The sequence below is a fragment of the Rousettus aegyptiacus genome, unplaced genomic scaffold (assembly GCF_014176215.1).
Source record: "Rousettus aegyptiacus isolate mRouAeg1 unplaced genomic scaffold, mRouAeg1.p scaffold_m13_p_13, whole genome shotgun sequence".
NCBI classification, from domain to species: domain Eukaryota; kingdom Metazoa; phylum Chordata; class Mammalia; order Chiroptera; family Pteropodidae; genus Rousettus; species Rousettus aegyptiacus.
This window is the reverse complement of record NW_023416288.1, coordinates 23,786,177-23,811,047: the sequence shown is the minus strand read 5'-3', so window position 1 is coordinate 23,811,047 and position 24,871 is coordinate 23,786,177. Positions and strand designations below refer to the sequence as shown.

Genomic DNA, 24,871 nt, shown 5'->3' with positions numbered 1-24,871 from the left:
TTCCTGCCTCCTTTCATTACTTCCACTCAGATAAATCTCCTTCCTTTGGCAGAAGGGGTTGAATATATAGCCTCTTCCCCTCACAGTGATCAATACTTGCACAGAGATAAGCCAGCCAACAAAGAGTGGATGGGAGTAATAGGTCTGGGTCTTTTGATGATTATGTCTCATGTTTGAGGAGCTTCATGTTATAACCCATAATAATAATATACATATTAGGAGGCTGTGACCTCAAGATGGACGTCATCAAACCCCTGGCCATAGACCAGTACTGGTCTGTGGCCTACAGGAACCAGGCTTCACAGTAGGAGTTGAGCGGTGGGTCAGCGAGCAAACCTTCATCTATATCTGCAGTTGCTCCCCAATGCTAGCATCGCTGCCTCAGCTCCACTTCTGATCATCAGGCATCAGATTCTCATAGGAGCACTGGTCTCTGGTGCTAAAAAGGTTGGGGACTACTACTTTAAACACATGTAAGAGAGGCTTTCAGGTGCAAGCTAAGGGCCCTGAGTCACAAAACCCACCCAAGTATGCTCCTATTTCTTTGTAACCCAAACCTTCTAGGCCTTACTTACATGTGGAATCAAATGGGACTCATTATATCTATGTCAACACTTATTTCAATGACTTGACTTCATCTGCTTACTGAGGTCCCTTGTGAAGTCTGACCCAATTGTTTTGGGGAGTTTCTAGAGATCAGACTAAAGTGCTCATACCAAGTCGTCACTTCTAGCCAGAGTTATGTTGCAGCATCTGCTCTAGCCTCCTCCTTTGTAACTACTACTTGCCAAGGCACTTGGAGATGCCACCCTCGAGCTGTTTGCTATCATTACTTGAATGTCTCTGTTGGGGGGGCATGCTCCTGATTTTCTCAACCTTCGAGGAACTAGTGAGGTCCTGTGTTCATTAGGAAGTAGAAGGATTCCCTCCTCCCCAACACTGTGCTGTTCTTCAGCACCTGGGTACTAAAGTAGCTCTGCCTATGCTCCTTGCCTCGTTGAACCAGCTCCATCAACCTTGGCCTCTAATCCTTCTTTATAGGACTTGACATAAGTCTCTAGAAGTGGGCCACCTGACGTGGACCCCTCCACTCTTTCCCACTTTCCTGAAGTCTACTTCCACTCATGTCCATCAACTCTTGTAAACAAAGGCCTAGGGAATCCTCCTGTCTCATCCTCCTCCTCCTAAATTGCTTCTATTTCTCACATTTAATGTGTAATGCAATTCCATGACCCAAAAAGGAGTTACATGCATAGCTATATTTTTTAAATCACACGAATATTATGCTTATCTAATTAGAGTCTTCACTAACTAAATTGCAGCAATTTTTTGGAGTTGCCTTCTAAAATAAAGTTTTTTTTTTAATATCAATTTTGTTTATTCCAAAATTTAAAATTTCAAAAATATTTGAGCATGCCATTTTCCTGCCAGGAATGTTTCCATGTATTCCATGTAAAATCAGTAGTGGAGACAATATCTAGTCTGATGTACAAGGTCTCCATGATCTGTCCTTTTTCCCTACTCTGGCTTCTCCCCTTTATCCCCACTCGCCAGTCATACTGAATGACTTCCAGTTTCCCAGACAAGTTTTCCTTTTTTATGCCTATAACCCTTGCTCCCAATATTACTCAGCCTAGAATACATATGTTCCCATCTACTCATCTTTCAAAACCTGGGTTGAGCATGACTGCAGTAGGGAAGACTTCTCTCCCTACTCTTACCTCCTCCCTCACTACCCCGAAAGAATTGATCGCTTTCTCCTTTGACCCAGCACTGTGCTCTATATAAAATTCTACCATAGCACCATTTTATTTTACAAAACTTGCTAAACTCAACAGCAGAGCTATCTCAATGCCTGGTGGTGCTCAGTACAAGTTTGTTTGATGAATTAATCTCTTGAAAAGAAAATAAAAGGTGTTAGTACATCTTGCAGTTATATGCAAATAATAGTTATCAAGCCATGCTTTTCTCTAAAAGTGTTTAATTTAACTATGTCTGACCTTAGAAATTCTTTGTTTATAGGAAGTGCTCCCATAGAATAAAACACTGAATAATACTACATGGGGGAAAAATACAGACAAATCCAAAATGTGGGCTATAGCTCCTGGTACCCATACCACACATCCCTTTGACCCACCTCTGATTACAGTCGCAGCTGGAGTGGACAGACACTAGGGGTTGCCTCTCTGCATTCTTGCCCAGGACCTTCTGTGATGCTGTATGAACTCGAGGCCTGCACAAACACGGTGGGAAGCAGAAGGGAGTTAATGCCCTCCATCCCAAGGGGAGTTGGCAGTTAAATTCTTCAGATTCCTCTCTCTCAGGTGAACAATTCCAGGTGCATCCTGGGTGCTTCTCAGCAGTCCTGGCAGAATTGAACCTCAATCCTAACAGTGACAATATCAGTACCATCTTCCCATTAGCGTTTCCTTCTTCCTTTTTGTCTTCCTGTTCCCTCACTTCTGACTCATAAATCACCTTCCAGAAACTACTGGTACAAAAGCCTTTATCTCAAGTTCTACTTTCAGGGAACCTGAACTAGGCCATGTGATCTTGTCCTGAACAACTAACTGGCCCACTCTCTGCATTAGTTCATGAAAAGATGTAGCAGGCTAGACAAAGAGAGGTCTAGAAGACATAACAATTAAAGGCAACATGTGATTCTTAATTGGATGATAGTATGTACAAACCAGATATAAAGGACATTTTTGAGATAATTATAAGTAGAATGTAGACATTGTTAACTAAAGATCTATCTATATGTCTATCACTTTTGTAATAATATTAGAATATATATATATATCCAAGAAGACATTAATCAAACATTTAAAAATGATCTAAGAAGATATAAAATAAGACATTGACTAGTCACTCCCTGGGTATCTGTAATATAATCTTTTTTATTCACTTAATTTTACTTATCTGTATATTTTAATATTCTTTCACATATACTGTTTGTGTTTTTAAAAGAACATTTTAAGAGCAATGCTGTGTCCAAATTTCAACCTTTTGTTTTGTTATTCCAGGACAGTTTCTATATAGTTCAGTGATGAATGAGTCTGAGAAACAAGGGAAATTGTAAATGGACCAAGGAGGGTCCCACAATGCACTGTGGCAGGATAAGAATACACAAGCCATGACCCGGCTCCTGTGCAGACAGGATCCCATAAATATAGGAGTCCGATTCTATGTGAGTTATATTCACTCCTCCCTGTAAACACTTTGACATGCACTCATTAAAGTACTCAGAAAACACAGACATATTCTTTAGCCCAGATGGAGGAAGATGCTTGTTTTAACCAGCCCTTCATAATTTATGATTGCAGGGATTAGGAGCCAGCCTCCCTGCTTACTAACTGCACCTGATGTGACTCGGCAAGGAACTTCCACCACGGCACGCACATTCTCCATAAGCTGGTTATCCTCCTATACACTTAATCTTATCCCAACCAATTCCCCCAAAAGAAAACAAATATTTGTAGATTAAAGGAGAACTGCCTTCTCATCTTTTACAGCTGCTGGCATGCAAGCTGTTAAGCACCGAGTGTTTAATTAATAGACAGACACCATTAGAGAGGCAGCTGAACCTGCATTCAGATGAGTTTGGATTCAGGACACCAGGAGATAAAGATCTGAAAGTGGAGAAGCTGAACTGCAATTGGATTCATTTATAAAAGAGGCTGTTAAAGGTCAACTGTGTTTTCTTGCTCTAGAGATAAAGAGAAGCTATTAAAAACAATTGGAAAGTAATTCATAAGGGAGCAGTAAGTCACTTATGTTAAATTAATTTGTCTTTCTCATAGTGTGGCACTCATTATGGGAAAGTAAATTTACTTAAAATCAAGATCTTTCAAAAACAGCCATTGATCATGTTTCTATGCAAAGCACTAGAATATGCTCTGGCTACTGAGACCACTGATCCTGTCTGATCACAGAGTCCCCATAGTTCATTCCAACCCCTTCCTACTCTGAGAATTCACCATTTTCCTCTAAGGGTAGTAAGTGTGTTGTTGGCATTTCTGTGGACATGCCGAGATGCCCAAGCCTGCCGACATCTTCCCATTGCTTCTGAAGAACGAACAGCCAGGCACCCAGACAAACCACTGTGCATATGATCCCACTTTCCTGATATTTAGCAACATGTTAGAATGCTCTAGCCCACTGCACTCCACTCGTGACCTTGCTGCCTCCCGGTCCTCACTCCAACACATCCACGTTCAAACAGGTACATAGCAAGATGAAAATTGTTTGCTTATCCAGAGACTACATCTACAGTTATGACTCGTAGTTTATTTAATTCCACATAGAGATGTGATATGTTTTCTTTGTTCTCTTCCTCCTCAGTTTGTTTTCATTCAAGCATTAGAAACTTTCCTTCTCCCCAGCGAATCTCCCGGTGCCAGCCCACAGTATGACAAAAGGCAATTGCTTTTGGTGCCTAGACAGGCTGGCCTTCTGAGGCACACGTTCATCTTCCTCTGGGCAAGATGAGGGTTGTGTCTATCTGCTGCCAGACATAGGGATGAAAAGGGAAAAATGCACTCCATCAGATGTGCTCTTGTGTAGACAATCTGTGTCTGATCAGCTTCTCCCTTTCTTGTTGCCAGAGAAAAATTGTTTATTGCTCTTCTTTTTTTCTTGGCCTCGGAAACTAATTGGGGTCTTTATTTCCTGAAATCACAGGAATAATGAGCAATTTTTTTGCAAAGGTCTGTGAACAACCTGCATTTCCAGGCACACACTAATTACAGCCCAGCTCAGCGAGCTGCTCACCAGTTTCCCAGTGTCAGCCAAGGAGAGACAAAGAGGGTTAAAGGGTTAATGCCACACATTTACCACTGCTGATCATTTGTACATTTGAAAAACAGCTTTGCAATTCAGATTCTACACTAAAAAGGCTTTCCAAATCAGATAGCACAAGGTTCCTTCTGAACCTGTCACCTTTGAAAAACTAGGGACATGGACGTGTTCAGCATTAGCTGCTCTAGAGTAGATGCACCTTCCTCATGTTCAGACTTCAGACACATAATCTTAATGGGATGCGAGTTAGGCTGCAGTTAGTGGAAAGAACCCCAGAAACAGCAACCACCTGCTTAGGAAGGCTCCCCTCCTATAGTGGAAGCTAATGAGAGGAGCCAAGAATAACAGCAACAAAAATGACAGCCACGTTCGTGGTTCCATAGTGGAGTGGTTAGTGCATCTGCTTTACATGAAGAAGCCCCTGGGTTCACGCCCCAGTGAAGCCACAGTCCATGGTCCATGGCCATGCCACCCTCAATAAGCCCAATGTCTGGTCTTGGAAACTAAGCAGTGTTGGGCCTGGTAGTACTTGGATGGAAGACGACCTGGGAAGACCAAGTGCTGTAGGCATAAATAAAAAATAAATTAAAAAAACACAACAGCTACTAACTGAGTACCTATTATGAGTCATGCACTATGCCCTTGGTTTACATGACTTCATTTAATTCCTAAAGCCATTCTGGGAAATGGAAATTATTAGTTTCATGCTCTGTATACAAATAATTTAGGTGATACTAAGTAATCTAAGATTAAATGCCTGCTAAATGGAAGAGACAGCATACACTGGTGCTGCTTGCTCTGTTCTGGGTATCTGAAACTATATCTTGTGGTACAGATTTACCAATTAAACTCTGGTTCAAAAAATAACTACAGAGACTCTCTGACAGATCCTCGACCCCTCTGTCCACAGCTAATTGGCCCAGAGATGAACACCTGCCCGAGCCAAGCCAATCCCTAGGAGCCCTCCCACCTTCCTTGCTATAATTGTTTCTGGGTGGGCATGTGAAACAGTAATAATAATAATAAAATATATATTAGTGTTTTTTATGTGCCAGACATTTTTTATTTTAACTCATTCTCGCAACAGTTCTATGATATAGGTACTATGGCTCCATTTACAGAGGGGAAGAGCAAAATCTAGATGGTTAGACAACTTGTCCAGTGTCACATATCTAGAAAGTTGCAAAGCCAAGACTTGGTTTGTATCAGTTAGCTATTGCCACAAAAATGCTGGGTTAACAACTCAGTGGCTTAACATAAGCATGAATTCTTTCATATCTGGGGTCACATAAGTGTTGGCTGGTCGAGAGTGGGCTGGGCTGGAGGCTCCTGTGATCTTGGCTGAGCTCGCTCATGCAGCTGGGTCAACTGAGGTCAGGAGATGCGTCCTGGACTAGGCTGGCTTGCTGTTCTTCGTGTGTCTCTTATTCCTTCTGACAACCTGGGGTTCTCTCCACTGTCTGCAGCCGAGTCCTAACGGAATAGCCAAAGCGCAAGAGCACAGATGGAAATGAAAGGGGCCTCCTGAGACCTGGGCTCAGAATCAGCACACTGCTGTCTTCACCTCGTTCAGACATAGTCAGGTCATGGGAAGTATAGTTTGTCTTTTGTGAGGAGAACCTCCAGTCAAAAACAAAAGATAAAGACTCAGGGAGATGTGAAGAATTGGGGCCAATTCCACAATCTACCACACAATCCCATATGCTTCTTCAGGAATCTTTCATCTCAAGATGGGGAATTTCAGTTCCTTGCCAGTAGCTGACATTATGAGATGCAAAGCTCTTAAACAGTCAGTACCTATGTTCCCCTGTGTGAGGAAGAAACCAAAATGCAGTGTAATATGTGAGGAGAGATGCAGAGACAGACAGACGAGTCTCAGGATGCCAGTGACACCAGGACCAATTGATCTTAAGCCTCAGCTGTGTTCCTGGCTTTCCTGCCATTTGGTTGCTCAAGCCTGCTTCTGAGGTCTTCACCCCCAAACTCTTTTAATTTAAGTTTATTTTCTGTCAAATGTTACCCATGAGCCCTGAGCAATATAATACCCTGTAAATAAAAAAGAAAACAACAGCAACAAAAACAACAAAGAAGAAACCAAGCTTTAGTAGTTTGTGCTGATAAATCTAACATTCAGTTTAGATTTTATGCATATACTATGTGCAATGGATAGATTAAAAACTGAGGATCAGAAAGAATGGGTAAGACTGTCTCTGTCCTCAAAGAACCCATAATTTAGAAGGAGAGACCCCCCCCCCCTCACACACACACACAGCTTGCAACACTGTAAAATGAGTGCAACTTGCTCTAAAGGGAAGCAGGAGAGAGTGGGATTAAACTCTCACTCGGGCAAAAATGGGAACGCCTCAAAGAGGAATTGATGTGCGGCATTGAGTCTCAGAAGATTAGGAGGATTTCTACAATCGGAGGCGAAAGGAGATGGATGGTAGTGAGCATTTGGTGAAGGGGGAACAGTGGCAAGGGCGGTGAGCGAAGTCATAGAGGCACCAAATGACATGATACCTGCTAAAGGGATCAGAGTGATTTGGTGATCGATAAGAAATTTTAAAGTGAAACGTTTAGAAGGAAGAATTTGTCAGTGTACCGCTAAGAATTATGCAAGGGAGTGGGCCTTGTTTATCTAGCAGAATTGTTCTACCCTGCTTGACATTATGTTCCTAAAATGCCGGGGATTGTGGAAAGTGCCCCTGGAGATTGTCCTGCTCCTTTTATCCTGACTTTGCACTTGACTTTTCATCATCATTTGCTTTCCCACCTAGGCTGTCCTCTAGGGAAGTGAATGTGAGCTAACCAGCCAATCCACTTGGCAGTTATATTTCCTAGCATAATTTTTTAAATTGACAACATACTTTATAAAACAAACTCTTGAGAGTCTGGTATGTAGCCAGGACTCTTTATTTTACAGAAACCCAACATATGCTAAACAAAAAGTTTCCTAGAAAATTGTCAATTTGTCTCTCAAAGAAGGAACTTCAGGCACTAAAGCTGCTCAGGGCCTTCAGGATATGGGACCTGGAACTTCATGTTGTGCTCCTATCATTGTTTTGGGATTTTTCTACATCTGGCAAGACACCGGCAGCTCTGAGGTCTTATATTTATAGCTCACAAAGAAGAAGAAAGAGAAAATATTTTGCTAGTTCCAGTTGAGAAAATTCTAAAACATACAACCTATTCAGATTTGGATTGTATGTTCATTTGTAAGGAATGCCGAAGGTGTGAAATACAGTGATTGGTCCAGTTCAGAATCATGTGGTCAGAGATGGGTAAGAATACTATTTAAAGTTTGGAGAGGGGAGGGAGGGTGTTTCCTTGGACAGACACCACCTTTGTTTATCATGAATCAATTATGCTTTATGCTAATGGTCCCCAGGCTAATAGATGAAACCTACAATGAATGGAGCAGCCAAACAACTTTTACCCTGGCACTGCATTTGTTAAAGTCATGGTTTGACAGGATGCAAATTGAATAAGCTTTCGGACAGGCCAAATATTAAGTCTGTAAAGGTTAACTCTGAGCATAGGATATTAAATTTATACTGCGGTGTAAAACTCTGGCTGAGCACCAAATGATAGCAGAGAATGGGTCTCTTTACTTCCTTTGCTCCTTGGGGAAGGCACTCATGTGCCCAGCAATACTGACACCGATTTGGAATCAGCAACATTCCATATGCTCGGAAGAAAGGTGAAAAGAGAAATAACATGTCCAGAGTATACACAGCCAATTTCCAGATCTCAGCCCAGGCAGCTGTTCTTCCCTCACTCCCCACCCCTGCCCGAGGAGTTCAGGTTCAAAACAGCACAGGAAACTTCAGTGATCACAGATGCAAGGGTTAACAATTTTTCACGATTACTTTCAGCCTTATTTAAACCAGGGACTACTTAGGCAGGGCAAAATGAGGCCATTAATATAGTATTTGCTAAGCTGAGAAGGGTTAGAAGCACATCCAACAATACAAAGCTTTGAAAAAGAGGCATGAAATGTAAGGAAAACAGCAATGGACATCAGAAGACCAACTCTCTGCCATTCATTCGGGGTGCACTCTTGAGCAAGACACAACCTCTTGGATGCTGTTTCTTCATCTGTGAAAAAAGCTTGTTGCACACGTTAATCTGTATGAATCTTTTCACATCAAAATCTTTTCATATCCATCTACATTTTCACTAGAATGTCCAGTTCCTAATCTATTCCAGGATTGATGCCTTAATGTGTTCCCAGTGGGCTTTGTTATTAGCAAGGATGATGGGAACACTGGTGTGAGAACAGAACCTATATTTTAAAACATCCTCAGTAGTTAATTTATACAGCACAGAGGAGCATTCAGAACTCGGCATTTGGAACCACACAGATCCATGTTGAAATCATACCTCCTCCACACTATGTAGTGTGAGGGACACTGTGAACAAAGAACCATGAGGACTTGGCAGGAGGCAGAGGGGGAAGTGAGAAGGAGGCTAAGAGATACAGAATTATAAGCTGGAAAAAAAATGTATCCTTTTTGTTTCTTCAGCAATGAGGGCTAGGAGCTAAAAAAATTTGGATCTGACATGTAGATTGACAATTGCCTCAAAAATGGTATTTCATAAGGAATAGGATAGGGACATCTTGGAACACAAATACAGTTCTAATACTCTGTTGACATGGATAATAAGTGTCAGACAGCTCAATGAGGCTGCATTGCCTTTCTCACATCACCGCAGTGTGATGAGGGCAGTTGCACTCAGCCTCATCCTTACTTTGGTTATTTGACTCTCTCTATGTGCATTATATTGTTGTCTTTGGTGAATAAAAGAGCCAATTCTGCTAGGTATTTGCTTTCCTGAAAAAGGTCAGGCAGAGTCTGTGGTCTGTAGTCAACTAAGACTGACCTTTAACCCTAAACCGACACTGATATTTAGTGTGTACAGAAATGAAGTCAGATCGTCAGTATTACATATTGTTTGGATTGTTAAATAATGTAAATATATTGCCTATTTTTAAAAAATTAATTCAAAAGAAATTTGGGATACATATATGTTAAAGTAATACTAATTTCTAATGCAAATAAATCACAAAACTCAAAGGCTTAACATGTGTTTATTTCTCCCTCACATGACCTCCAAAAGCTCTTGATAATTCAGGAACCTATGAGCCTTTCAGAATATCTCAGAGTCCTCTGCATCCAGCTGCTGGAGTGGGGAGCCGGGAGGAGGGATAGGCCCGGAAGGAGAATGGTCCTTTCTATCTACATTGGTTTGGCCAGAATGCAGTCATATGTCTACCCCTAACTGCAAAGGAAGCTGAGAACACAGTCTAGCTATGCATCCCGGAGGAGGAGGAGGTAAATCTGGTGAACAGGTAGTGTTTCTGCTACCAGTGGAAAGACCCAGCTAAAAATAATTATGACTTTTATTTATTTGTTGAGTATTTAAAATGAAATGTATTACTAAAGCATTGTTTTGAAATTGTAGCATTAAGTAACTCTTCTTGCAAGACAGATTTGTTCATTGCGATGAGATGTGAACATTCACTAATCCCATTCATTTATCCCATGCCTTAGTCTTCGTTGAAAGGCAGCCGTCGAAGGATTCGTTATTAGGGCAAATCTGGAGGCTCCACAGAAGAGTAGGACTGTGTTCTGCACACTATACTTTTATTGATTGATTGATTGATTGATTGATTTTGAGAAAGACCCATCTGATTATGAATGTCAGGAAGCAAGGTCAAGAGCATCAATCATAGACTTCAAAATGCTCTGAAAATGAACACAACTAGTACCAATGCGGTGTCCAGGAATGAGGTTGTATTTCCTTACCGGTATAAGGAAATTCAGAATAAATTCAGGTAACATTACTAGGAGTCTTCAATGGAAAATTATGCATTATTTAGAGACAGATACCCTTTCAGGGTTATCTGATTATAGCTTTACCATCACTTGTAAAATTGCCTTTAAGCAATTTTACAAGTGATGGCAAAGTAAAACATACATGTCTATAGACATGCAAATGAATTCTGTCTGGTGGAGGGACAGCCCTCTTAAGGGTCCATTTGAAAAATTCATTTCAATATTCCTGATCTGTAAATGAAACTGTTCTTTGTATTCTCCTTTGAACTGGTCGTAACATCTACCTGGTTTCTTAACAATGCATTAAGTAAAATCTTTAATGTCTGTTCATTTTTTTCTGCATAAAAGTCATAATTTTATCCTCTTTTGAAATATATCCTTTAACACTAGTAATTGTTGAGAACTGAGGATTTATTGATATTGAGTTCTGGATACTCACTAATCTCATCCATTCATCAAATCCCTTAGTCTTAGGTGAAAGGGAGTCATCGAAGGATCTGCTTTTGGGAGAAAAAGCTTCTGGCTCTTGTCAAGTTTGGTTTTCTTTCTTTGATTTATTAACTTATCTGGTTTTCCCTTTATGTTATGCCTATCATCATTGCCCAAAAAGCCATTATGTAGCAAAGTATAAAAATCAGGCAACAAAACAATTTTGCTATCTTCCACTTCCATCCCCACCCCAACTGTTAGGACGTTATGCCGGCATAATATCGAAAGCCTGTTCTGCTGACATTTCAAGCTCCCGCAGAAAGTGCTGTGAATCTTCTGAGAAGAATTTATTTGCAAGATTTGTTCAACAAAGAGGTTAGATAAGCGTCTTGGATTAAACCTTGGAAGCAGCAGGCCCTTGGTTACTTTTCCTGATTAACCTGAGGACTCTTTGAAACGCTCTTCCTTATTATAATATGTTTTTTGAAACTCTCAGTTTTCATTATGAGAAACACTTTTGTAAACACCCTTCTTTATGCATTTCTTTCTAATTAGCAAAATCTTTATTTTGCACAAAAATTCCCATATGTAAAGTTTACCTGCAAAGAATGTTTAACGTGAAGTATTATAGAATTAGATGGCTAATGGAAAATACATTTTTCCCACTGATAACATATCAAAATCTGTTAGTCTGTTCATTAATTTCTAGCTGTTTAGCCTCCGGGAAGCTCAGAGCCAAATTTCTGGCTCGACTTTAATTACTCAGTAAAACCTACCTGTCTTCATTCTACCAGTCTCCACTCTTGACCTTGGTTCCTAATTTATATTTTTCCTCTTCCCAATTTTACTTTTTTATGTTTATTTTCTTCTATTTTATTGTATAGATTTTATAGACCATCTCTACTTCTTTAGGGAATAGTCTAAAGAAAGAAATACACGTAGATTATATACATGACTTTGTATTTAATCTTATAAAAGAAATTTCTGGGCAAATTAGTTTCCCTTGTCATATACTTTATTCCCTTTTCATGACAATGAAGAACTTAGGTATCTTACTTAACCTGTTCCTATGCTCTGTACTTACTGAATATACTTTAGGAATGAATAAACAAAGTCACAGTAAGATTAAATTGGTGTGTCTCAGTTCCTACCATGATTTATGTCATGTAAATAATACTGTATTTTCAGTTTCTATAAATATTTTTCAGCCATATCTTTATTTATTAGAAAAGTACTATGTGATCACTAGAATCTCGTCAGTCTTTCAATAAACATTTCCTGAGCTGAAAAATGGCCCACTTTAATGCTTAGAGGTTAGGAATGCCACTGGAACAGGCTTGTAACTCAGGGATTTGAGTTGCCTCTAAATCACCCTGGGAGCCCAGTGCTCCCCAGATCTCTTTACAGAGGTGAAGGCTCCATAGAAAGAACTGAAGTGTTGTCCTAGAAGAGGGAAATAAAAAGGGTTGGTTAGCTGCCTTCCCACTGTAGCAGAGAAGGCCCACTTGATGGTTTGGTATTAAAAGCACTGGACTTGGAGCCCCAAATCTGGGTTCAAGTCCTACGTTTTGCAGTGCACTAAAATGTAGTTTCCTGCATCTATAAAATATGGGTAATAATTCCCCTCTTACCTTTTGGATAGTTGTGAGGGGTCAATGTGAACATTTCTGGCATGGAACAGGGTTCCCCACATCCTCCCTGCCTTGCAGTAGGAGTTACTTCTGTGTGGACCCAGGGCTTTTTAAGCCTCTTTCTTTCCTCATGACCAGCTGCCATGCTCAGACAAGCTTCAGCAACAGAAGCTTAGACCTGTGGGTTATACTTGTCCCAGGGGATGTCCTAGCCCTATCCTTGCACACACTGCGTTTTGTTTTAATTCCCTATGAAGACTCATTTATGAATGTAATTGCCCGTTTGTAGCAGACTGTATTTTCCAAAGATGGCTACATCATTTTCTCTCATTCTGTAAGTTCTTCTGGAATGTGAAAGTAAATAGAGGAAAATCTGGTCTCAGATAGGATTTGATATCCAGTCTATGGTAATTCACTTTCTCAGCACGGACACCAGTGTTTCGAATTGTCCTTCTGTTTGTCATCTAGAGGTGTATTGGAGAAAAATGGGTGGGACACTTTTCTTTTGTAAATTGGGAAAGTTGAACACTCCTTCCCAGGAGTATTAGTTTGAGAAAAGAATATAAGAAAGTGAGAGTATGGAAATTGATTTTTTTAGAGTATGTGTTCCCCAACCAAAGTCTATTGCTTTTTGCAGCCACTGCTTTGTGTTATGATCTTTTGAAAACTGGTTTTATAAAAAATAATTATTAGAAGTTAAAAAATCAGTATGGGACTGGGCTCCATAATAATAATTTTAAAAAAGGTAATTCTGACTTAACAAAGCTTCTTCCTTGTATTTCTCAGACTCTCTAAGGGGGTGAGGAATATAAAATGCAACATTCCCAAAACTGATTTAGATGTAAAACTTCCTTTTTTTTTTTTTTTTTTTTTTTTTCATGGAGCTCGATATTAGCAAAGCATCCAACTAAATATGTATGCTTTGGGAAGTACTGACTATATTAACTATATTGCAGTGTAACAAATGAGCATAAATTTAGCTTAAAACAGCACACATTTATTATTTCACAGTTTCTGTGGGTCAGGAGTCTGGGTACAATTTGGTTTCCTGCAAGGCTGCATTCAAGGTGTTATCTGGGGAGGTTCTCATCTGAATGTTTGACTGGGAGGAGGCTCATTCCAATCAGGTTATTGGCAGAATTCATCTCCTTATAATTGTAGAACTGGGGCTTCATTTTCTCCCTGATGGTTGGCTAGAGGCCATCCTTAGTTCCTTGTTGCTTGGAGCTCCTTTCATCAAAATCAACAAGTGAGCAGAGAGTCTCTTCACAAGATGTACGTTACCATTTGATGTACATAATTACACAAGTGTAGTCATGTTCTTCCTGTCATCTTTGTCAAAATTGGTTGATTAGAAGCAAGTCATGGGTCTCACCTGTACTCAAAGGGAGGAAATTACAGAAAGGCATGAGTATCAAGAGGTGATAATCATGGAGGTAAGAACTACAAAACACTCTGTACAAATGATTTTGTTCACCACCCACATTAAGAGACTTGAACAAGATCTCGTATGGCTGCTATCAGGTCAGAGCTGTGTCCCTAGGATGACATCCCAGGCCCTTTGAAATGGCTGCCTGAGAAATCTCAGTGATACCAGAAGAATTTGCTGTTCTTCTAGCTAAAATCTGACTAGAGGCCCCTGGTTTTCCTTTTCATACAGCATTTACTTTAGAAAACTTGCAGTTGTAAATCCTTTCTCTGCTCCTTTGAGATGTGTCTTCTACAACACAAGAATGTCATTCTCAAGGACCTGGAAACCAACCCTCGGAAATATAATCAACAAAATAGGTAGGGTCCTTGTCTCCTAGTCTCTGTGGGAGGGTAGGAGCCTGACTTGGATAAACACAAGTCAGCAGATGGCCTAATCACATTGACTAACTGCCCCTCATAACATCCTTTAGTACTTTTTCTTTAGCACACCCAACATTTAAACAGCATCCTGCTTCTTGTTTCAGTGCCGTTGAACTCAGTTTACACAGGAGTGTCTCTCCCCTATTGCGGTAGCCTGAATAAAATCTTTCTTGCCACTTTTGATAAATGTCCTACTCTGTTTTCTTCGATGGGGCAAACTTAAGAGTTTATCTTCCACAATTACTTAGAGGTTTTGGTGTCATTTTACTTTCTATTCTAACACTTCTAGTTTAGAAAAGCTGAACTTCAATGAGCCTTTGTGGATTATGTATTTGTGGAATAGCTTGGGTAGTTCCCCTCTTACATAATACACATGTTCCTAACGGGTGGTAATTATTATAAAATAAATTAATGAAAATTAAAGTACCAGGGGGCTTTGATATTGAAAAGAACCACAGGGGAAGTACAATCTGGGTCGTAGGTCTGGCTTGGTAACACAGACTGGCCTGGATAGTTAGTGGGTGGAAATGAATTCCTTTGGTCATGAGGTGTTATTACCTTTGGTCACTTGAGGAAGAAAACAAATAAACAATAACAAAAAAGTAGTCTCAGCTTTGCTCCAAGAAAGAAACTAACCTAGAGTTGAGTAACACACCATTATTCCCCACTCCAACCCCTTGACAGGTGTGAACTCTCACCCTTGAGGAATCAGGAGAATCCTCAACAGAGAAATATTTCACTTATCCTGCACAGGCCTGAGTTAGAACTGATAAAATACAAGGAGGGTCTAGAATTGAAGAGCTATAGAAAGTATGTTTGCTAGGCAAAGGCACACGTGGTTTGGGGATATTTATTTGAACCCTGCAGTTGAGGAATCTTTCTGAGGCAGTGCTGGATCTAGAAGCGGTGGCCGCACATGTGTTCCCTCTGGGCTCCACTCAGGCTCATAGTCAACCAAAGAGCAGGGGGCCTGCCTCTTCTGGTTTCCTGTAAAGAGTGGGTCACTGTCTAGCAGATATCTCTCCTCTGACCCTGTAGAACCAGTTCCTCTGTGTCCCTCCCAAACCTGTACCTCCAGCCCAGTTCCTCAAAGGGTGCATGTGATTTGTGATCATGATGCACTAGACCAGGAGGAATAAAAACCTTAACCAGGTATTATTGCTAGTACAGAGCAAGAGGGGTTTGTAGGTGGTGGTATTTTGTTTTGTTTTTTAAGAAAAACTCAGAGCTCCTTTTATGTTTAATAATATAAACTACTGACACCAAGGGCCGAGATTTCACTTTGACATTTTGTCTGTTCAGTGAACTGCAGAAAATGCAAACCTTTACAAGCCAGAGAAATGTATTTTATATATTTCTATATTTCTATCCCTGTGTGCTTAGAATATTTGAAGACCAATCTATGTCTAACTTTTTTTGTTCTCAAAGTTTTAGAAATAACATTCTGCTAGATTTTATATTTTTAAAAAGTCAATTGGTACCAATTCTGCAAGAGTATTTTAAATCAACAATTAGTTGCCTAGTTGTGTCTTATCTTTAGTATTCCAGAGTATATCATTTCCGTCACCACAAAACCATTACATATTATCCTTGACAATATAATTCTTAGGAAAAGTAACATTATTCACTCCCTGCTCTCAACAGATTGGATCCAAAGCCATGATAGATCTGAAATTAAATTAAAGTCTATATAAATTTTTGCCTTTTCTTTTACCTTTCATTTTCACCCCTTATATTTAGACCTGCTTTGCAATAAAACTATTTCTTCTCATATAGACAGCTTCATTTATATTTTTATCCTATTAGTGGTTCAGTTCTAGATTGTTCACTTTAACATTGGTCACTTTAAGAAGCTTCAGATCTTGCTCTGAGGATTGGTCATTAAGCTATAGATTCTGGCCTAGGACCTTGCACATTAACTACCTACACGTTTGGAACCAGTGTAGACAGTCATATTCTTCATGCTTCGAATATTACCATGCATAGCTTCTCTTAGCCACTTGGCAAACATTACTAGATTGAATTTTGTATTCTTACAAGATTATAACACCTTTTAAGCTTATTTGGGAGTGAAATGTTTTAATGACATTATAAAGGATGCGATATAGAAGATATTCCATAAATTTGGAACTATTTAAGAAAAAAGTACTTATTTAATATCTGTTATGTGCCAGAGCACTGTCGCATCCATTACTTATTTAATCTTCATGAAACAGATAAGTCTTAGTGACTCAGGTCTGGGAGAACTGTCTCATTCCAATGGCCCTAACTATCACTACATTTGTAGCCTACCACTCTCTGCCCATGGCTGATGGGATATGGAGAAACATGTGACTCAAGAACTGGGCCAAATTACCTCATTTGAGACTTTAGAATTTGTTAGTAGAAGTCCCGAGAGTTGTATCAGGGACCTGTTATGGTTCATTTAAAACCTATGCTGATGAGTAATCAGGAAGAGAGAGTTTTCACAGACATAGAGAAGGGAACCAATTTTAGATGAGAAAAGTCGGTGGCAGACTCTAGAGAAGAATGCTTCCAATTAGCTACCTGGTTCTTGAAGGCTTTCTAGTCCCCCTTGCCAGCCTGTCTGAAGCTTTCCGACACTTGCATTCTGTGAGACATCCCTGCGCTCACACATAAAATCTCCTTTTACATAAATAGGCTTGAGTAGATTTTTATTCTTTACAGACCACCTATATCTAAGGAATTTCACAATAATCCTGTGAAAAATTATATTTAAAAACTAAGGCTGATTTTTTTTTTTAATAGTAGACTAAACCCGTGTTTCTCTCTGCCGCCTAAGACCTAGTAAAATTGTGGTAAAGAAATAAAAGGATTTGTAATCACAAGGACAAGAAGAAACATGAAGTCAGATTTTGGAACAATGGGAAGAGCATGATGACTGGTAACTGTCTTAGTTAAGCAGAGAAGCCAAGGCCCAGGTGACTGCAAAGGGGGATAAGAATCAGAGCAGCATGTGTTTGAAACCCCATGAAAACTCAAGAAATGGAACCACAAGGTGTGGTAGGAGACCGGGGGTAAAGAGTGAAGCTTCATTAGATGAAGAAGAGAGTTTGGAGATATTAGCTCTGGGAAAGAATGGCCTCACACAGGGAAAAAGATAGGTGGCTGGAATAGGAATCTAACAAGAGGATGCTACTCGTTCCAGACAGCAGGACCTAGAATAATATTTAATGATAGAAAAAGAAATTTTGGTTATTATCATAGAGTAACAACGACTGCCTTGGTCATAGTTTAAAAAAAGGCAATCAGGACATTAAAAACAACGTTGCAAACAAACAACCCTGTAGAAAAATGGCAAAAGGTTTGAATAGGTAATTTGGCAGAGATTATGTACAGATGGCAAAAAGGCACATGAAAAAGTGTTCAACATCATTAGTCATTAGGGAATTGCAAATTAAAATCACAATGAGATGCCCATTTGACGGGATATAAATAAATCAAAACAAAGCAAAACAAAATAAAAAATACTGAGTGCTGGTGATGAGAAGGTGAGAATGTGAAGATATGGAGTAGCTATAGACATCACATGTTGCTGGCGGGAACTTAAAATGGTACAGTCATGTTGGCAAACACTTTGGGAGCGTCTTACAAAGTTAAATATGTACTTATACATCGTATGACCCGCCAATCAATCTCACTCCAAGACATTAACCCAAGAGAAATGAAAATTATGTTCTCACAAAGATCTGTACATAAATGGTTATAGCAACTTTCTTCATAATCACCAAAACCTAGAAACCTCTCAAATGTCTCTCAACTGGTGAATTTAAAAACAAAAACAAAAACAAAAAACCGTGGCATATCCATTCAGTGAACACTACCAGCAATAAAAAAGAATCAATATGAAACACCATGAATGAACTATTTTAAGAGAAGCCCACTTTTATATATACATACTATATTATTCCATTTATATGATATTCTGAGAAAAGGCAAAACTATAGAAACAGAAAACAAGAATAGTGGCTACCAGAGGCTGAGGGTGGGACAGAGACATTGACAGTTGGCTATGAAAGGGCACAAGAGACTTGGGGAGGGCGATGGAGCTGTTCTCCATCTTGTGGTGGTTACATGACTAGGTGATTTGTCAAAACGCACAGAACTGCAGACTAAAAGTGTAAATTTTACTATATGTAAATTATAACTTTTAAAGATGAAAGAAAAATGAAGTTTCTGGTTTGAGTAATAATTAGAGAATGGCATTGCTAAGGTTAATAGGAAAGCTTGGCTGGGCAGCAGACAAGCCTAAAAGGAAGCAGGGCGGATTCTGCCTCTTCAAACAGAGCCTGAGGCAGCAGAAATATGAGGGTTAATACGGGTCAAGGTAGTGGGGGCTTTTTCTTGCTGACCGGTATTCCATTGTATGACTATACCAGAGTTTGTTTGTTTATCAGTTTCTCAGTTGAGGGACATTTCAATTGTTTTCAGGTTTGGGCTATTATGAATAAAGTCTCCAAAGTAGCCCTTCCCTCCCCCCCGCCCCCACCCCCAACTTGTGGTTTTACTTTCTGTAGTTTCAGGTACCCGTGGTAAACTATGGTCAGAAAATATTAAATGAAAAATTCCAGAAATAATTTATAAATGTTAAATTGCATGCTGTTCTGAGTAGCATGATTAAATATCACGCTGTCCTGTTCCTTGCCTTTGTTCAGCGTCTCCACCCCATAAATGCTACCTGTTCATTAGTTACTTAGTAGCTATCTTGGTCACCAGGTCAACTGTCAGAGTATCAAAGTGTTTGTGTTCAAGTAATCCTATTTTACTTAAAAATAGACCAAAAATACAAGAGTAGTGATGCTGGCAATTCAGGTATATTAAAGAGAAGCTGTAAAGCACTTCCTTTAAGTAAAAAGGTATAAGTTTTTGACTTAAGACATTTTATCATCTCACATCACAAGAAGTGTGAGTATAGTACAGTAAGATATTTTCAGAGCGAGATCACATTCACATAACTTTTATAGCAGTATATTATTCTAATTGTTCTTTTTTATTATTGTAAACCTCTTACTATGCCTAATTTATAAATTAAACTATTATAGGGTATGTCTATATAGGAAAAAAATATGTATGGAGGGTTCAGTGCTATTCATGGTTTCAGGCATCCACTGGGGGTCTAGGAACATCTATCTCTCTCATGGATAAGGGGAGACTGCTATATACACATTCATGTGGCTACTGAAAGATCTGAGCAGAAAGCCAGAAATACATATTCTTAAAATGCAAATCTGATCATGTTATTCCACGATTAATATTCTTCACTGGTTCCTTGTTGCCCACAGCAGTGATTCTGCACCATGACCACACACTAGAGTCACCTAGATGCTTTTTTCAAGCTGCCAGGCACATGGCCCACCCACAGCGATTCCAGTTTACTTGATCATTGGGCAGGGCTCAAGTGTCAGTTTCTTTAAAAGCTCCTCATGTGATTTTTTTATTTTTTTATTTTTTTAGTCTTAAATCTTTTAAAAAAGCATTATTGAAGTCAATGGTATTTGGTACATTCCATTATTAATTTCTTAAATTGTTGTCAAAAATATATATACAACATGAAATTTGCCATTTTAATGTTTATAATTCAATGATGTTAATTATAGTCACAATACTGTACAGCCTCTTCTATTTGACTTTAATAAATGTCCAATTCTACAGAATTAAATCCAAGTACCTTAGCAACCCCCAAAGCCTTTCACAAGAAAACCTCATTCTGTCTTCCTAGACACAGCTCCTGTTACTTCCTGCCCTGTATTTTCTTGGTTCCAGATATGCCAAATCATCTTTAACCTTTGAAAACTCATATCTTCAAAGCCAGACTCCTGTATTATCTTTATAAAGATCCCCCTCCCCGTACCCCTACCTCTGGGCTTTTTTAGCTGCTCCCCTCTATGACCCTTTATCAGCTTCTATTGAAGCACTTAATCATGACAGTTTTCTATGTCTGTTTTTGTTTCTCCCACAAGATATTCATTCATTCCCCTCCCCTCTCTCTTTCCTTCTTTCTCAACGGTGAACACTCAAATGGCGAAGTTGCACTATGAACATAAAAATCCATGAGGCAGTTCTTCTCCAAGAACTGCTAAGAGCAACCTGATTCACATCAGACAAACTCTTGTTGGGTTAAGACAAATTTCAGGAATGTTTGTTTCCACAGTGTGGCCTTGCCCACCCTGAGAAATGAGGAATTCATTTACCATATTTATCAGCTGTTCTCTTGCAATATAATTAAAAGGAGGGTGAAACTCTGTGGAAAAGAGATTCTGGGTTTGAGGAAAGGCAGAAGGCTTGATTTTAGAGGAGTCTGGGAAAGATGCAGGTGTGAAGGAAAGGTCTTGAGCCAAAGCTGTTCCTCAGAGAAGATGGACCTGGACTAGGATGAAGGAAGAAGGAATTCACACATTGGGTGCTCTAAGGACACTGAAGACAAACAGCCTACTGAAACCTTTTGCCTAAGTGTGTTCCTGACTTCCAGAATTAGACATAATCAAATGTAAAATTTAAAATCTCAAATCAATACTCGCCAAAAAGATATAGAAAAAAATTGTGATCCTGAACAGATGTTCTATGTTAGTTTTATTTTTACTAGATGAATTTTTGAAGGCACTGCTAATATACCGCTTTGTCCCCAATTGGTATAAGGAAGAAGTCTTGGTTCAACAGTGTTCTAGAGGTTAAAACATGTTCTCCTTTATGATTTGTAGCTCCAATTAATTCTTTTTTTTTCCGCCTAAGGTGCAAAAGTGCCAATGTGGACTGAGATTCTGTGTTGTTTCTGCTTCTTACATCATGAACTTTAAAAAAATTTCAAAGCAAGTATCTTCTTTTGAATCTCACTAAAAATGTGGCCTGAGGTGCACAAAGTAGAATATACAATAATTCATTCTTCTATTACCATTTTAACCTATTGACTATCTCACAATATTAAAAAGCAAAACAAAGTATGCATCTGTCATAGAAAATATGTATAAATTAAACATATACAATCAGAAATGAATTGTTGAAAGGAGAAAATTATGTTAAAAAACATTGCAGTTGGGATCTGCTTTAAAATAATTCGGTAAAAGAAAGAAAGAAAGAAAAAGATAAAGCAGGTGTGGCAAAATCTTAATAATCTCACTGACTCTGTTATGAGTACGTAGGGGTTCATTATACTCCTCTCTCCACTCTTGTATATCTGATATTGTTATTGATAATAGTAGAGGGATCATAAACTTACAGATAAAATACCTTCAAACATTTGCACAAATTTAAGAACACACCTCATAAAATTAGTCCCTTAATCACAGAATTTCATTGTGTAATGTCAAAAGCAGTAATGATATTTTGCAAATAATAGGTTCGATTCTGTCTTCAGAGGCATTGCACATGTTATTCCACCATGGAGCATAGAATGACAGATTCTTTCAGTGATTGTTTCCTCTTTCTGATACTATTTAATAAGCTGCCTTCCTCATTGCCCTGAAATCTGAATACCTTGAGAGTTCATCTATCTTTAAAAGCTACAATAATCTTACATCGCCTTTAGAATTAGACTCAGTATTAAAAATGATAATGATACTGACATGCATCATGGAGAGCCACATTTTCTGCTTTTTATGTATCAGATAAGGACGGTTATCATTTTCAGACTTACACATACGACATCTGATCCAATTATCTATTGTTTTCCAGAAACCATATTTATTGATTATTTGTGGCTTGAAACATGTATATGAAAATAGTAATTTTTTAAAACTCCACTGAGAGTATCAACAAAGGTAGAGTATATCTTATTTTCTAGATATTTAGCATGCTGTAGGTGTAAATGGAAGACAATCTAAGAGACACAAGTGAACCTTTCAAACATTAATGTGATGTCGGCTATGTTATTATGAGTCTAATGATATCAAGTGCACACAAGAACACATAGGTATCATGCTGGGAAACCAATGATCTAGCTCTCATCTTGACTGCAGGCAAAGAATATCTCATTAAAGCTATAAATTTCATGAGTCTGTTCCCAAATTTAAAACCCTTAAGGAAAATGGCTTTCACAGTTCAACAGTTTTAAAGGGTTGTTTTTCCTTGGCTTTGTAACAAGGAAATTAATAGTTTTTTTTGAAACAAATCAGAATTATGCCATAGTTGCATGTGTTTTCATGCTGTTGTTGTTAGCTCATAACCTCCTCTTTAGATAACAAAACCATTGACTTCACATTGCATTCACCATAGGAAGAGATTTATTACCTGCTATGATTGCTCAGGATAGTCTGGGATGAGAATGAAATGTGCTCATTCATAGCTATGTAAAAATTGTTTTCATGAGGTAATGTGAAGTGGAGTAGGTTTCTAATCAACCTTCACTATTCAGAGTGAATCCTATTTAGCCTCCTATCAGGAGAAGTTGCTCCGGTCCCATACATTGTTAGTGCCCAACCAATAGAAATGTGCACAGGCCCCAGGGACCCAAGGCACTGGGGGATTGTCAAAGCAGTTAATTGAACTTATTTCTTCTTTCTCAATGGAATTCAGATGAAATCTTACATAGCTATGTGAGAGATGCATTTGTAGGAAACATTCTTTTTTTTTTTTTTTTTTGGTATACATTCAATTTAAAGAGTAACCATTTGTTGTATCTAGAAAAAACAAGATAAATTACAGTGGATGTAGGATAAGATATATCAAATGCCTTGAATTATTTAAGCTTAGTGGAAAGGCATTAGTGATTGTTTTACACAAAGAACATACATACACAAAATGAGTAATAAGGATATAATTATCACTTTCCAAAAAATATTAAATAAGCAAACTTATCTAGACTCACCTTATTTTGCCTAGATGGTCAGAAAGTTGCAAATGAAAAACTATTATTCCCTACAAAGAGCATGTCCTACTTAGTTTATGTAGAAATGAACCTCAAAGTTCATAGGCCCTTAAAGTTGGAGCAACTGGGCACATATTTTGCTTTCCTCCTCCTTCAAGCTTTCTAATGGATAGAAGTTATCCAGAAGACATAGCTATGACTTAAAAATTTTAGAGTGGGTTTAAATGTAGTTTCAACTGCAAAGGCCATTAAAAAATCATTAAAACAGAACATGGAATCATTAAAAAGCTTTAACTACATTAAATGTTTTCAGTAAGATATCACACTATTTTTCAGATGTTGAACTTTTTGTATGTCAATTCCTTTTTAAACTTTCTTTAGTCTGTTTTGTAGATAATGGTTATTTCTAACTTTGATACTGTTGTTAAAAACATTATTGCACAATATATCCAATTTCTCTGAAAGAAAATCAAGGAACAAACACTAATTTTGTGAACTACACTACACAATTTAGTGCAACAAATGGATTCTGAAAAGAATAACCATTGTGAAGTATATGACTTTTTTTAAAAAAGAAAAAAAATTGCCTCTAGTTTTTGGCTATTACAAATAAAGTTGTAAAAAAATACTTACATACAAATATTTGTGTGGGCTCATACTTTCATTTATTTTCTGTAAAAAACCTACTGTGGTTTTCTGGGTCATATATTAAAATATGTTTAACTTCAAATGAAACTTCCAAACTCTTTTCCAAAGCGGTGGTGTACTATTTTACACTTGCACTAATTGACAAGATGACAATTCCTTTTAGTTGTCAGTCACCTTGTTTTCATGGCCACATTATTACTTTTTTAAATAGATTCATGAACAAAATGGCCATTCTGCAGGGATGGAGACTATGTATGCACTCATAACATTAGTGCTTACTCCTGAAGGCTGATTTAATCTCCACTGCTGAATGACAAACTTGCCAACAGCAGTAACCTATCTTCAACCTGTTATGTGATATATTTATTCATTTTCCATTAAACATTAGCTGCATAAACTTTACCACAAAATTAACAGCTGATAACAATGAACATTTCCTATTTTACAGTTGCCATGGGTCATGAGTCTGGACATGGCTTAGCTGAGTGCTTTGTATGAGTTCCTGTTGCTTTATAACCTCACCAACATTTCACCTTCAGACTTTGAATTATAATCCAGGACTGTCCAGTAGAAATGTAGTGGAAACCACATATGTAATTCAAAATTTTCTATAAAACCTTTTTTAAAAATAAGAAGTTTAAATTCATTTTAATATATTTTAACTGAATCTATTCAAATATTATTTTAGCATGTAATCAGAATATTAATAAGACCTTTTATTTTTTTATGCTAAGTCACCAAAATCTTATATGTGTCTTATACCTATAGTACATCTCAATTCAGACTAGTCCTATTTCAAGTGCCTAATAGCCACATGTGGCTGGTGGCTGGATTGGATGACACAGTTATAG

At 38.4% G+C, this 24,871-nt stretch overlaps 1 protein-coding gene across 2 annotated transcripts in view; it reads right to left on the bottom strand.

Moving 5' to 3' along the window:
* Positions 1-13,675: 13,675 nt before the first annotated feature.
* Positions 13,676-24,871, bottom strand: part of PHF14 (PHD finger protein 14) — a 170,614-nt gene continuing 159,418 nt past the window's right edge. For both annotated transcript variants that reach the window (XM_036230382.1, XM_016160739.2), the window contains one exon: positions 13,676-14,075. In XM_036230382.1, coding sequence (XP_036086275.1) covers positions 14,052-14,075 — 24 coding nt within the window. In that variant the 3' untranslated portion in view covers positions 13,676-14,051. The remainder of the gene's footprint in view (positions 14,076-24,871) is intronic.